This window comes from Phyllostomus hastatus, unplaced genomic scaffold, assembly GCF_019186645.2.
Source record: "Phyllostomus hastatus isolate PE091 unplaced genomic scaffold, TTU_PhHast_1.1 phas_contig_80, whole genome shotgun sequence".
NCBI classification, from domain to species: Eukaryota; Metazoa; Chordata; class Mammalia; order Chiroptera; family Phyllostomidae; genus Phyllostomus; species Phyllostomus hastatus.
This window is the reverse complement of record NW_025333960.1, coordinates 29,193,639-29,209,657: the sequence shown is the minus strand read 5'-3', so window position 1 is coordinate 29,209,657 and position 16,019 is coordinate 29,193,639. Positions and strand designations below refer to the sequence as shown.

The 16,019-nt window shown below is 40.0% G+C and overlaps 1 protein-coding gene across 13 annotated transcripts in view; it reads right to left on the bottom strand.

Annotated features, from left to right (window-relative positions):
* The window catches only part of DTNA (dystrobrevin alpha), a 249,233-nt gene that overhangs the window by 24,079 nt on the left and 209,135 nt on the right, over positions 1-16,019 (bottom strand). For all 13 annotated transcript variants that reach the window (XM_045849586.1, XM_045849591.1, XM_045849592.1 and 10 more), the window contains 4 exons: positions 14,941-15,028; positions 13,088-13,185; positions 9,137-9,250; positions 1,765-1,861 (listed from right to left, as the gene is read on the bottom strand). In XM_045849586.1, the coding sequence (XP_045705542.1) occupies positions 1,765-1,861; positions 9,137-9,250; positions 13,088-13,185; positions 14,941-15,028 (397 nt within the window). The remainder of the gene's footprint in view (positions 1-1,764; positions 1,862-9,136; positions 9,251-13,087; positions 13,186-14,940; positions 15,029-16,019) is intronic.

Here is a 16,019-nt window from a genome sequence, read left to right as displayed (position 1 = left end):
GATGCAAGGTGGGGAAAACATCAACACAGCTTTGTTGGCAGGCTAGGTCTCTTTGACCTCAATGACTGCAATTTGAAGTCTTTTTAGATATTTGAAACTATAGACCCATCTCTTTTCTCCATGTCCAACCGTCTTTCTACACAGTCTCTCTGTCCTGGTGTTCATACATTCTGATACAACAGACTGCTCAGTTAGGCTAGGTTGATGCCCAGATGGCTGGCGGTAAATAGACTGTATCCCAATGCTATGGGGATAGAATCTATTGGAATATAATAAGCAGGGGATGTTTTCAAAGCTTCCTGTCATTCAGTGAAGAGAAAGATGGGGTTGACTCTCTTCATTTGGCATATTTGGAAAGGAAAGCAGAAAGAGCTTTTCTAGATCATCAAATGAGATAACAGGCCAGAAACAGCAATAAGTGATTAATTATCCACTCCTGTCCTAACATACAAAGTGCAACAAAAACTGAATTCTACACTTCACATGTCTAATACACTGATAGTTGTGTGGTAAAGACAAAGCATTCCCAACACTGATGGCAGGAAAGGTTGACTAAGGAATAAAAAAGAGTAAAGAAAACAAAAGAAAAAATGTTAACTTATAGTAGTGCCTAGGCAGGTTTCAACACATATTTTGTTCAAAAAAAGGAAGAAATGAAGGAAGAGAGGGAGGAAGGGAGAAAAAAAGGAGAAGGAGGATGATGATGAGGAGGAGGAGGAGGAGAGAGAGAAAAGAACAACACAAAACCAAAAGATGATGGGGTGTCAGGGTTATGAGGGGTCCATGAGCTGAGAGTCAGGACATCATGTCTCAAGTGCACTGCCCCAGGGACTCCGCCCCTGTTTTCTTATCAGAAGTCCTGGTCCCTGCCTTTGGCTGTGGCCATTTCAGCCCACACTGTTTCATGCTTGTTTTCATCAGGCAGGATGACCACACAGCACTGATATGTCTACTGGGCTGACTACAGACGTATGGCCATAATTAGTCTACTTTTGACTTAAAATGTGACTTAGTGCATACTTAAAAAAGGAGTAAAGATTTATGAAAGGAAGTACGTAATTTCGCAGTAAGAGCAGTGATAGATTATAGCACTCTGCAGAGGACTCCTAGAGACCTGAGACACTCTACCTTCAGAAAAGGAAGGAGAGCAATAAACATTTTTTTTTAAAAAGCTCAACTTTCTGAAACTAGATTTGTTAGTAATTTATCAGGAACTTCTTTTTGGCCCAAGCGGTTAATATTTCTCAGGCAACAGGATAAAAAGAAAAAAAAATAAGGAGACATTTTCAATTGCAGTTGCATTTGAGGCCCATAGAATTTATGTGACTTGCTGCTGAAGCCACACAAGCAAAATAAACAATTTTACTGAAATTACTGAAGTTACTCCCATTAATGAAACTATTACCACCAAAGTTATTTAATGGCTGTATCTTTATTTTATGATTTAGGCATTAACTTCTATTCAATTTAGTCAGAACTGCTGAAAGCTTTAAAAGTAAAATATTTCTAAATAAATCCAATCTTATTACTTTCAAGGACATAAGAAACTGAAATAAGTGAAGAAGAAGTTGTTCCATGAAAGTCCTCAGTAGTCTGGTATCAGAAAATGGATAAGAATAAGCCCTTTAACTGACTGCTATCATTTGATGCATCTAAGAAAAGTTCCTATGGACAAATTCAGAACCACATTTTGGGGGAAATCACATATAGTAATTGCAAAAACTAATACATTGTGTGCAAAACTTTCTATAAATGCTGTCTTACCTTTAGCAGCTTCATGAGACCTTCTAACTGGACCATTAGCTCTCTCCGGCTCTCCTGGAGAGCAGACATTCTCTGTTCCAGCTCATCCTTGCGCTGTCTAAGAAAGAAGCAATTGTCATTAGAAGCAGCATTCAACTCACTGAGCTAATCACGTTTCCCAATCTTGTGGGACTAGTGGACCTCCAGAATCAGGGAACCTCTGGGTGTTTGACATGGTTGCTAGGCAGGGAAATGTCAAATGAATGAACAATTATAGCTTGAGGTGAATATTTATTTGTTAGAAGTCACACTAAAACAAAATTTAAATCCTTCAAATGCTTCTCCCCTTCTATCCTGAATTAGCCATTGATGAAATCTTTTCTAAATGCTCCCCAGGTTGGGCCCCCTGTGCTGTGCCCTTGGGTTTCCTTGAGACAACAAACAAAAACCAAACCACCATTGAGAAAGGCCAACCCCACTGATCCTCTGAGCCCAGGGAGCCTTTGGTGAGTCTCACAGAAAACTGAGATTGCCTTAATATTTAGAAGTTAGATTCATAAAGGTACATTTTTCATCTCTTCCATCCTTAGTATGCCTTTCCGAGGTCAAATATTAATGGTGCATAGTTATTACAGTCAATCTAATTTTTTTTGTTTGGGTTTGGTTTCATAAAGTGAGACAAGTCAGAATAAAGAAGTTCCCACACAATTATTTTAACTGAAAATAATCTGTAAGTTTTGTCTTTGTTTAACTTTGTTTTGTTTTGCAGAACCATTAAATTGTCAGCAAGAAAACCATGAAGGACAATCTACATTCTACCACTGATGTTGACACTAAGAGGTATCAAAAATACCTTTCAAAGGGGGAAATAAATGAAACGGTATAAAGAAGCATATTAATGGTTCACATTTCTGAAGTATACATACACTTCTAAATCAATTTCAAATGGATTATTTCATGACCATTAGTCAATACAGGCAATATATACACTATTTTCTTGCTCCAAAAGCTTCTCTGTCTGAGCCTGAAATATTGGAACTTTTATTTTAAAAATGTGTAAATGTTTTAACCATATATGCATTAGTGTACAAATGGATGTGTCTAGTCTCAATGGCATAGATGCAATGTTAAGTGGAGCCATAGCAGGGACTCTGAAATGAAAAACTGACAATATAAAAATGTCACACTGAGTTAGGTCAATGGCTCATCCAATTGAAAGATATTTTGTGGGAGGACAGGTTATAGATATAAATGAGACATTTCTAATTTGCTTTCATATAGGCTTACTCTGTAATGAGTGATGGATTTAAAATTGATAAACATAACTCTTTTTGAATATATTTTCAGCTTTTATTGCCACTTAAGGCTTACTACCAGAGCAATCTTCCCTTTGATTTCCTTCATAATTGCCTCTTTTTTGAATCTTGTGGATAAGAACATCATAATTTTATAGACTTTAATGGTATCTTATTTCAGTCTTTGTCTTCCTGGGCTACAGATTCTAATTTTGAATGTCTTCCCTCATTCAAAAATATTCTTCAGTGACAAATTCATTAGCTGCTTTTTCTTTGACCTTCTCTATACACAGCATTCCAAATACATCCAGCAGTAGGGCTTAGTAGAAGGGTAAATCATCTGTCTGATTTATTTCCAGTTCTCTCTAGATACTGCTCTGTAATTTTTGGCCTTTTGGCCATAAAAACACTTTGAGAAGAGGTTTGAAACAAAATTCTAACATTGTCGGCAAGTAATACTAAGACAGACATCTAAAAACTATCAGAAAAAGCTAACTATTGTTAGTTTAGAATTAATCACAATTTAAAAATGTTATTTGTACATTTATCTTATGGTAGTCATCTTTCAAAACATGACACTCTTTCAAGCATTTGATTAAGTTCAATTAAAAAAATTGGTAATGTCTTTATTTAATCTTCTCTGTAAGTATTTACATGAGTGATCACCAAATGTGGCACAGCCTCTACTGTTCCAAGGAGAAAAGAGGAGAAAAGACAAAACAAGGACTAGGTCATGACTTTATTTTCACGGAGGTAAATATATTCATCTCTAAAGAAGTGTCTTTTATTTTGAAATCCTATCAGATTATTTCTAGTTTTGCATGCGTGTTAAAAACCTACTTTCTTTTAGGACAATATTGAAACAATAGGCAAAATTTTAATATAAATGGCATAGTGGATAATAATAAATATTAATATTAACTTTCCTGAATTTGATGATAATACTATGGCTACATAAGATAACATCTTTTTTCTTAGAAAATATACACATAAATACTTATGAGGTAAAGGGTTATGATGTCAGCAACTTACTTTCAAATCGTTTGTCAAAATGCATATGTAATTTGTATTCAAGTACACACACACACATATGGAGATAGAGAAGGATGTGGCAAAATGTTTGCAATCTCTAGGTGAAGCATAGAACGCTTAATGCTTGTTCAAAATAAAAATTAAAATATATACTATCATTCATGAAACTGTTGTGACAACAGATGATGGCAGTTTTTAAAAATGTCACTATATGGTAACACAAAAAGTATTCAACTTTTATTGTTTGCCAAAAACAATTAAAAAATAAACTGGTCTATGCAATTCAAGCCTGGAAACCACAGAATTTTCTCAGGGATTACAATTTCATTTTAATTGGTAAAACAAAAAAAGCCACTTTATATTAACAAGTTGTTTTGAAGAATAATTTTATATACTTTAAAAAGAGTGCAATTTTGGGAACTTATTTTTTAGGCAAGGGATAGATGTAAAAACCGATAGCTGTTTTTCTTGAAATTTGTAGGGTGAAGTTTGTTGCTTCACAGTTTTAAGAAATGTTTTCTTCATTATTGAAGATAGTATTTTAATACCTTTGCACAGTTTTTTAGCTGTCTTTTCAGGGCTTTGTAGTTCATCCATTCAATCCACAAACATCTATTTGGTACTTTTGTTTTAAGATACTGTAAATAAAATAATGAGTAGGATATACTTGTTGTCCTTGGGTGAGAGAGCAGGAAACATGAAAAAGTTCAAAATAATGATGGTGAGTGTGTAATAAAAATAAGAACAATTGCTATACATAGCAACAAAGAAGAAGATGGACAGTTCTATAGAGCTGTGGAAGTTCAGGGAAGGCTCACTATATCTATCACCTTGCAAAATCTCCCTCGGAAGCTACATCCAATGTGAGAAAGAAAGAGCCTGGGGAACCATGTGAAATGTTCCAGACCTTTCTCTGCTTCATCTGTGCCTCTTGATTGCCTATATTCTTAAAATTATTAGTAAAGCTCAACACCCGAGTAAGATCTCTGGTTTGTGTGAGTCTGACTTGACAATTTAACCTGGTGTGTTCGCTTGAAATGTAACTCTCATCCTTCAGTGGCTTCGGTTGTAGGATTGATAACATTAAGATGGTCTGAAAGACCACAGAGTCATGATCTGTCCCTACCTACATCCTCAGCTCCATCTTTTACCACGTGCCCCTTCCCGCACTCTACTCTGGGCCTATAGAACTTTTAGTTCCTGAAGAATCTCCATATTTTCTCCTGTCACTTAGTCTTCATACATATAGTTTGTACCTTACGGGAGGCTACTTTCCTCGGCTGTGCCAGGACCCTCCCCCATCCTTAATCCCCATTCCCTGAGTCCCATTCTTCCTACTTCAGCTCAAACAACACTTGTCAGGGCAGCCCTTTCTGATTCTAGTGAAGTGCAGGTTTGATCATTTTTTTTAAAGGAAGATTCCCTTTACCACTTATCTTAGTTTATAATTATATTCTTACTTGCGCACTTATTTATTTCACTTTCCTACTAGACCACAAATTCTATGAGACCAAGAAGAATATCTTGTCCAACTCATCATGGTGTTGTAACACATCTGGGCACACTACATTTTAGAAATATTTGTTGAATAAATTGAATAAATAATAACATGAAGAAAGATAATTCTGATAGCTGAGTAGATAGACCAGGGGGTGGAAATTGATGAAGTGCTCATTGTAGTAGTTCAGGCAGGAGATACATAATTAAGATCCAAGAAGAGATGGAATCCACCTGTGCTATTCATTGTGCAGGATCTAGGGCAAGTTATTTAACTTCTGTGGGTCTCAGTTTTCATATTTATAAAAAGAGTACAATGTCGTCCATCTGCTAGGTGTGTTACAGCAATTATAGGGAGCAGTGTGTATAGAGCTTAGTGCATACAAGTATCAGATCAGCACACAGACATGCCTGCCACATAATCCTCCTCAGCTGTCAGACCTGGGCTGCAAACTTGGATTTCAGCTTGGCTGTGGCTAAAGTGAAAAGGAAAATATGATTATTTAGAAAGGTCATGGTGCTGTTAAGATAAAAATGAAGTATGAGTTCATGAAAAGCAAAGCTCCGCTCCTTTTCCCCCTCTCCTATCCCTGAGCTAAAAGAACTCTCTCCTGTTGGTTTTTCAACAAAAGGCCCTGGGAAGGAGGTAATAGAATAGAATAGAACTCTATCAAAGTTACAAAAAGGAGTTTCTGTGGCTGTTTCACATGGCCACCTGGCAGTGGGAACTAAGGCCAAAGTGGCCAGGCCCGAGGCCATTGTTTTGGAGTGCTTTCAGGGTCTGAAATGACTAAAGGATAAAACGTAGAACACCCAGAGCTGGGTTTCTTCACCTGGGATGTCCGCGTACCTGTGAAATCCACAAATTGTGAAAGTGCTTAGCACAGAGTGAGTGGTTTATAAGTATCTAGAGGAATACCCTTAAAGGGAGGGTATTTCTTCTACAGAAGAAATGTGAAGAGTACAGAGGCAGGCAAAAGCAAATCAGCTGGGATTTAGGTGCCTCAGGCCTCAGGACTCAAGCCTCAGGTGTGGGGCACCAGCGGCCAGTGAGGGCCAAAAGTGTGTAAGTTCTCACAGGGCCACACTCCTTCATGGAGCTCTGGGCTCAGCTGGGGCCATGGGAACACCCACAAGTCAGGGCCGGAAGGAAAAAATGTCGGTTGGAAAACTCGTCATCAGTGACTCAGGCACATCAAGATGCCTTCCCAGACTGTACTGTACACCAAACACCACTGGCACCAAATACTTTGGAAAGCAAATGCTAACTGGTGGGAATTGATGAAAATGCTTATGAAAAATTCCTAGTCATTATCCCTCCACGAGGGAATGGGACACCCAGCGGAAGAGGTAAAAGAACATTTCAGGAAGAGAAAAGTGCATCTGATGTGTAGATGAATGACTACTTGGTTTCCAAGTTGGTTTATTCAGTTATATTTCAGGATATATTAAACTTAAATTTCACCTTGTGTGCTTGAAGGGCTTACAGAATCCTATTTGGTGAAACACACTTTCCAACCGTCATTTACTTTTATATGCCTTTGAGGAGGAGGAGGATGTGAAATATTACTTTTCCCTTCTTCTCATTTTCATTCCTTCTGGGTGCTGGTGTAATAGAATGTACAAGGATTTCTAATACATCTCTCTGAAGGTAGGACCAGAAATCACATGGGTTGAAAAGAAAGAATTTCTGTTTCCTCAGTTATGTTATTTTGTTATTTGAAAGTAGGACGTGATCTCACACTTGAAGCAGCCCCACCAGCTGCAGGTTCTGTAGATTTCCTTTCTGTAACTCAAGCCTGTGAAGGGTTGGTCCCTCCAGCCAGGTGCATGGGCCTGGGGATGTTGGATCCCAGCTGCGAGTAGGCAGGCCCTGCAGCCTGGGCCAGGTGTGCTGTGGTGCTCAGATGTTAACGTGTCTGAAGACCAGGGCTAGAGTGGGGCCCCCAGAAACATCCATGACTACAATAAGTAGGGACTTGGTAAACTCCAAACATAGCTGTACAGAAGCTGCTTAATTTAGTCTCTTTGTTTGGAGAAAGTAAATGGCACTCTGATTCTGACAAGGGTTTCTGAAAAGACACATTTGTACAGTTATGTCTCCCTTAATGGGGATGTGCTCTGAAAAATGCGTCATTAGATGATTTTGTCATTGTGTGAACATCCTAGAGTGCACTTACACAAACCTGGATGGTACGGCCTACTGCGCACTTAGGCTGTATGGAGCAGCCTAGTGCTCCTAGGCTACAGGCCTGCACAGCATGTTACTACACAAAACAACATGAGATTAAATCAAACACACGGGAAAATGATGCGATCTAAGGGACACAAGATGGATGAGGCTGCTGCTGGCACACTGTTTTACAGCAAAGTTTTTTATAAGAGTACATACATTATATACTCTATCAAGAGTATATACACTGTAATAACGACAAAAATTATATTAAATACACAAACTAGTACTGATCATTTAGGATCATTATGAAATATTAAGTACTGTACATGATTGTATGTGCTATACTTTTACATGCTGGGCGGCACAGTAGTTTGGTTTACACCAGCATTGCCAGTAATGTGTTGTGCTGCTGTGCTATGATGGCTACAGCACCATTAGGCAATAGGAATTTTTCAGCTCCACTGTAAGCTAGTGGGATGACCATCATACATGAGGTCCATTGTTTATTTAAACGCTGTTATGTGGCATCTGACCATACTTAACAAGTATGCCTCAGAGTCAGATATACCATGAATATATTTGGCACCGAAACCAAAAGATACAAAGTGTGCTATACTTGCTAACTGAAAGTATGTTGTGAAATATGACATTTTTGTGATGGACTATCTTTGAATTTGTTTGTTTTGTTTGCTAAACAAATAGGTTTGAGAATGTGCCATGTGCAAGGCATGGTGGGAAGCCAGTTTGATGTGGAGTCCAGGCACAACTTTCCTTGTGCCCATGGGTACAGAGGGAGCCACTGGAGTCCTCATCCACACTCCGCTGCTCTCTACTCTTCTGACTCTGGGAGGTGCACTGAAATTCAGGGTTGAACCGGATGACCTTCTGAGGTCCTTTCCAACTCAATTACTTTATGATGACAGAGTAGGTAAGCCCAAGTCTTTTAACTCAATTACAGAAGGTATGGACTCTATTTTTTAAGATCTGTAAGTAAAACTATTAGGGACACAGATTTAGAGAAAATTGGACTCCATTTTATGGATTATAGGTAACATTTTAAATGTAAAAATGTTTTGATCATGTGTATCATAAACACATTGTGGATGGTGCAAATAACTACAGAGATTTGAGTTAAATTTTTTTCCTGTAAGAGTTTTTGTTTCTGACTTAAAGAACAGTTTCCTTTTCTCTGTATCAAATAAAAGAATAAATACAAACAGCCTCTCCCCTAAACTCCCAAATCTCACCAAGCAGGTATGTGTAATTAAAAAACAAAACAAAACAAATAGAAGTCAGAAGCTGGTTAAGAACCAGACTCTGGCTAGACAGCATTACACTCTACTGAAGGTCTCCAGCACCTGTTTCCCTGTGATGCCTCAGGCTCCCCTCTTACCTGAGGAGCCGCAGCTCTGCCAGCAGAGTGGGGTTTTGCTGCGCCTTCTCTGGGGTAGGCTGAGACGCTTGTTCATGCTCTAGCCGCAGCCTCTGGATCTCCTGTAAGATTTCTCTTGGGAGAGGGGAAAGAGGGAAGAAACCAGGATCAGTGCACTTTCAGAGTGTCCAGGATCTAACACTTGGCAGAGCACATCAGGGCCACCAGGGCGAAGGCGGGGCCATCCTATGTTTCTGAGCAGAACCGTCCCTCACTAAACCACCTCTGCTTGCAAAGTGTCGGCTGTAGCTAGTTGGCGGCTGTGGATGAGAGGTCTCTGACTTCATCTGCAGTATATCCAAACCATGAGGATTCTGCTGGATGTCGCTGGAGCCTGCAAGCTGAGCGTTCTCATCAGGACCTACTAATCTCTCTAGCAAGGAATAGAATGCCGTGGAAATGTGCTCAGCTTTGAAAAGTGCACTGCTTAAGAGACAAAACTTGTATCTTCCTATTATTTATGATCACACTCACACCACAAAGTAACTGCAGCTACCAAATACGAGGTGCTTGAAGGGGAAATAAGGATAAATGGTGCTCATTTCACAAGACTAAATAACCCCATTCTCTCACCAGGAATGAAATTCCTCTTACTGAATTTATCTGAGAAGGCCACAGATAGGCAAAATTCTTTCTCTTTTTCTTAACATTTTCAGCCTTAACAATAGATCTCAGTGAGAGCAGCCATAGAAGGAGAGTGCTTTTAAAAGGATGCACTGTAATTGAGTCTGTGACATAAGAGTGCTTTTGGTGTGACCTCTGTCAGGGGTGACACACATCTGTCTATTATTGATGTTGGGGCCTGGGCTGCCCTGCATCGAGGTGAACAGTAGGCAGGCCATAAAGGATAGGTGACCTGTGCAAAGCAAATTATCCCTAAGTGAGTTAGAAGCCATTAGCAAAGTAACAAATCATTTATTCTTGGGGGAGGGGTCAGTCTCCCATGCAAGAAAAAGCACAAGAGCCAATAAGACAGAACAAAGCATCAAGAATGGAAGGTGAACTTGGTGAGCAAGGGGGATGGCTTTCTATCTGAAAGGCTAATTTATAACTGCCTGCTTCCCCAACACACCAGCATCGAGAAGCTAATTACTGGTCACTACCCGCCTTCTGGGTGTGGTGAGGAGGCTGGACTATAATTCAGTGATTTCAACCTTTATTGGTCCCTCTTCGTGTTCTGTGGTGAAAACATTTCTTTCAGGGAAACGTTCCGTGGAAATCCAGTATATCAAAGGAACAGGGCTCCCAGACCCTTGTCCGCCACCTTCAGGGACCTCTCCAGAGCCTGCAGGGTCTCACAGAGCTCAGCTGAAATCAGTGTGCTGGGATTTTGAAGATCTCCTCCAGGGCTAACATCCTGGTATTCTATGACTCCCGCTAGTTCTCCCTGTCGGTTGTAAGCACAGGACCCTCACCGAGTTGTGTAGCCCAGGAGGAGCAGCTCTGATACGGAAAGATAGTGGTAAGACATGTAACAAGCACTGAGTGCTTAGTCTATATCCAGGAACTCTGCTGTCTTTTAAAATCTTATTTTATTTAATCCTTATAACAATTCTATTGTATATAGGTACCACTATAATCTGTTTCATGAATGAGGAAATCAAAGCACAGACCAGTTGAAAGATGTGTTCAAGTTCAATAGCACATAAGCATTAGAGGTGATCCGAACCCAGGTTTGCTAGCTCCCAAATTCGTATGTATCAGACTCCCTCCCTTGGTCTTTGGTACTTGCTTTGAGAGGTCTAGCCTGGGCAGGCTGTGACTTATGCAATGTAATGTGAAGAGTCCTGCTACGCCTAATACTAATCCCAACTGGCTCCTACAAGAGTTCTGTAAGAAAGCATTATTTTCTAAAGATCATTGCTGAAATGTACATGAATTACCTATGGTAGTCAGGAAGTAAAGTGAGGAACTCTATCTTCCCCTGAAGCTCAGAGATCTGTTTATTGGATTAATTGCCATCTTGGAGACCCTGGGACCCTTGGGGTAGATTTCCATGTGCAGAAGTGTGACTTGGATAAGCTTCTGGGATGTGGTTCTGGAGCCTTTGGGGGGCATGGGGCCACTGGCTTAGAGAGAGTTCAGGATGGACCAAATGCTCATCAGCATGGGGTGGAGACATCACAGGGCCATGAAAGAACTCAGGCACAGGATGGAGCTCCTTTTCTGCCCTTTCATTTCTATTTCTTAATTTTTTCCTCTGGTTCTGAAAACATGCATTCAGAGAAAGCAGTCCAGAAACATCCTAGAAACAAGCAGGAAGAGTGGTATCATGGCATAGCAGGGTCTTTAGGACATTCATGGTGCTTCCTGCTGATTCTGGAATCCCACATGGAGGCAGCTATCTCTGGGGTGTTTCCTTAAAGGAAGTCCCGACTTCTTTTCCGCTCACATGTGCCTCCCCCATGCTGAGTGGAGGCAGAGGACTGGAAGGGAAAACAAAGTGCCTTGGAAAAGTGAGAGAGTACATTAACATGGCAACCAAGATAAAATATGTGTGGACTTGTGAGTTTTCACTCTTGTCTTTTGTCTTTCTAAAATTATGAAAACATGCCAATTTGTATGTTCCTTAAATTTTTTTTCTGTATAACTCTAAAGAATGCTTTGACCATGTACCCTGAAATTCTCAGGTCAAACTCTACAGGCATGAAACAACTAGTGCAATCTCCTTCTTTACCACTCCGCTCCCAGAAGTGACACTGGTGTTCAAGAATGGGATTAAGCATTAAGACATTTTGGTGCTGTTCTAAGAAATATAAAATGTATAAGTTGTTCCTATGTTGGGCTATATTGGCATTGAGTTTGAGATCTTATTCAGCTATTTGTTATTCTCTCACTCTCTCTCTATTCACTCTGATATATCAGACATGGTTCTGGAACCTAGGGACCATTTGGCATGGCCTCTGTTCTCAAAGAACTTGCATTTCAGTCAGGGAAGACAGACAATAAACAAGGAAACCCACACTTAAATGCAATTATTTTGGACAGTGGTGAATCACACACACGCATGCGTGCATGCAGCTGCAATGCAGAGTGGCATCTGCATTAGGAGGTAGCGGGCGAGACTCTTTTGAGTTAAGACCTGAACAATGAGAAGGAGCCATTCATGCAGAGACCCTGAAGGAAGAACTTTCTAAGCCCAGAGAACATCAGTACAAAGGCTGTAAAGGGAGAAAGAAGCAAGATTATAAAGAACAAGGTGTGTTGAGGCTTGAAAGGTAGGCAGGAATCAAGCCAGGTAAGACCTTGCAGACCACAGTAAGAAGGGTGGGTTTTAGTCAAAGTGTGATGAAAAGCCATCGGAGGGTTTTGGACAGGAAATCACATGACATGATTTATGTTTCGTGAAAATGACAGGGTGGACTGAGTGGTTATGGTGGAGATGAAGTAGACAATTTTGGGATATGCTGAGGGGGTGGACTGATTCAATTCGTGCGGAAGAAAGAAAGGGCCTGCTGATGGACTGGACAGGGAGATGTTTCACTTGAACACATGGGTGGTAGTGACAGCAGTGCAAATGTCTCTTTCAGCCTGGGGTCCCTTCAGGGACCCTCCTTGGAGAGCCTTCTCCTTGTCCCTGGGTGGCAGAGATAGTTTCCTCCCATTACTCAGGGAGGTCCTTCTGCCTTAGCAGCTCCTTAACAGAAATAAGTGTGTCAGAAAAAGGGAAATGAGGCTGTCTAGAGAGAAAACAATAATTGCACTGACATTTCAAGATTATACACACATATCTTTTCTCATGAAGCTTCTGAAGATTTAAAATCTCAAGACTAGCTTCTCAGAAGCCAGCATCACAGGTGTGCCCTCAAACACTCATTCAGGGTGAAAACCCCAGCTAGTTCAGAGCAAGACTCCAGTTTACCGGTGAACGCACCCTTTGATAAAAAAGCCAGTGCCTCTAAGAAGCCGTACCTGTTCTTGTTTTCTAGTTCTGCGATGAGCTGCCTTTGCTGCTTATTTGCATCGATGGTGAAGGAAATGTCAGGAGCACTTCTCTGCTGAGCTGGCTGCTGTAAGACATGTGGTTTACACTATTTAACATTGGGAATGGGAACCCACGTGTGTTTGAGAAGACAGGAATCATGAGACATGCAGACAAGAAAAAAAGAAACTAGTTCTATCAAAACAGAGCAAAGCAAATAGATACAATTTAATTGCCATTCCTCTCCAAAGGACCTGGATCTGGAGCACAGCTATGCAATGGAAAGCAGAACGGAATTCTTTGGCAGCAAATGCACAAAACATAGAAAAAACTCTTTTCTAGCTTTCTGATTTGATGTTTTTGGGGAGCTATTTCATTCCTGCCACGCTGTCCCCTGTTGCAACTTTTTTCTCAGTATAGGTGGGTTGAAAAAATACTTTCCTGTTGAGATAACTCTTTCTCTGGAATTACTGTAGTTTTAAAATCATAATTAATAAGACTCCTTCTTTTAGTCAACAGACTTTTAGAATTTCTTTATGTGCAACTTAACTTTGATGCTTTAATACATGCAGCCATAGCTTTTTCCATTCTTATAAAATTATATGTATATATAAAATTATACATACATACACAAATTAACTCCTAACAAATTATATATATTCTATACAAATTAATCATTGATTGAATATACGTATACATATATACATACATATGATTATATATAACATAGTTATGGTGTATTATTATGCCTGTATGCACATTTATGCAGGTATATACATAATAATATACTATATTTATATATATGTATATTTAGTGAAGGATCAATTTGTCCTTGTTCTATAAAAATAGGATCAGATCATGTACACTTCTGTGTCTTGCTTTCTTTGCTACACAGTACACTGTAGAAATTTCTTGATGTCAATATTTATTGCTTCTAAAACAAATTTAAAAAATCACAGCCAGTCTTCCTGCCAAAGAATGCCAAGCTTTAAAAATGGCACCGATTGCCTAGACCCAAAGGCACGAAGGAACGCAGCCTGCATTTTAATATCCAGAAGCATGATTGCAGGAAAGATTAAATATGGTAAAGGTCTGGCTTTCATCAGGCTTTCTTATAATTTTAATTAGTGTTTCTTTGAACACAGACATGATTTGTGTTGCTAATGAAGAAGTCTGCGGTCCCATGCTTTTTCTCCTAAATGACTTTCTACAGTGAAGTCCGGTATACGACAGCTTTGACATGTGACCAGCGTTTTCTTCTAATTTCATTACATAATTTCCTCTTTTTCATATACATTTTACATATTGATAAAAGTAGAAAGTTATCTGGACCAGTTGTGGATTTGAGTCATTGTTTTGCTCTTTATGTTAACCGATCAGGACTTATCCAGAGAAATTGGATGTTAGGCTGTTTTAGCAGTATTGTAGCAGGATATCTTATGCTAAGATCTATGTCAGGGGTGTCAAACTCATTTTCGACAGGGGCCACATCAGCCTCATGGTTGCCCTCAAAGGGCCAAATGTAATTTCAGGACTGTATAAATGTAACTACTCCTTGACTTGGGGCAAGGAGCTCAGTGCTGCTGCCTGGTAGAAAAAAGGTGCCGGGTCAGATAAAACAAGGTGGAGGGCTGGATTCAGCCCTCAGGCCTGTGTTTGCCCCCTGTGATTTATGTCAAACAGAATGACTAATGAGAAGGGAAAAAAATGGAAGCAGCGGAAGGCCAGACCATTTTTAGGTCTTACAGACCATGCAGTAGCAACTTTTGAGCTCTGCTGCCGTAGCACCGACTGACTACAAGATGAACAATGAACATGACATCCTCTCACTCAAACTACTTACAGACGAAGTGGACTCTGCTGCCAGTCTCGCCGCATACCTGGCAATCAGCCTGTGTTCTTCATCAAGCCGGTTTGAACTCTCCAGCATACTGTTGAGGAAGAGCAAGGGGGCTATTAGGCAAGGAAAAAGATTGATGTGTTCATACCACTACGAGGGGTTTTGCTATTTCAACTTTTCAGTGCAAAAATTTGAAAGCTATCTAAAACCCTGTTAGGTTAGTAATCTCAGATTTGATTTCATAACATAAATCCATAACATGAATCTAATATGTGGCCAGGAAGGTCATTAATAAATCCTGTCTTTACTCAATTCAGTTGTCTTACTAAGAAAGCTCTAAGGAGGAGTGACTCTATCAACATTTCTGGAAAAAGAATATTTTCCCTTTAATTTGTTGTCTTTAACATTTTTATTTACTTATCATACAAACAATACATGTTCAAAATAGACATATTAGAAAATATGGAAGCCAGATTAAAAGAGAAACAACTGTGGCCAGCCTGTAGTGATCCCTGTCCCTGTACTCACACTTGTGTGTAATCTCTTCCTTTGGTGTGGGCTGGGTTTACTGACGTGCTTCTAATGGACACAATGTGGCAGGAGTCATGGAAGACCGTGGCTTCCCCTTGGCCATGTTTTCTCTTTTGAGCCCTTCTGGGTTGCTTGCTCTGTGGGAAGCTGACCACCAAGTCATAAGGTGGCCTCCGGAAAGGCCCACGTGATGAGGACCCGGAGCCAGCCATTACTTTGTGAATGAACTCATATGGGCAGAGCCTTCGTGTGAGATCGCAGCCCCAGCCAATGGCTTGATGGTAGCTTCACAAAAGTCCTCTTGAGGCACCGGCACCTAGCTATGCCAACTCTGGATTCCCGGCCCACTGGGAGGTAATACATGTTTGTTGTTTTAAGCTGCTAAGTTTTGGGGTAGTTTATTATGCAGCAATAGATGACTAATATAATTCTCATCAATAATATTACTGTTGAGGTAACTTGCTATTTTATATTTACTTCCAGAGAAGTGGAATTATAGTAGTGGCTTCTAATGACACTAACGGGAATTGTTTAGAGCCTCTTACAAATTT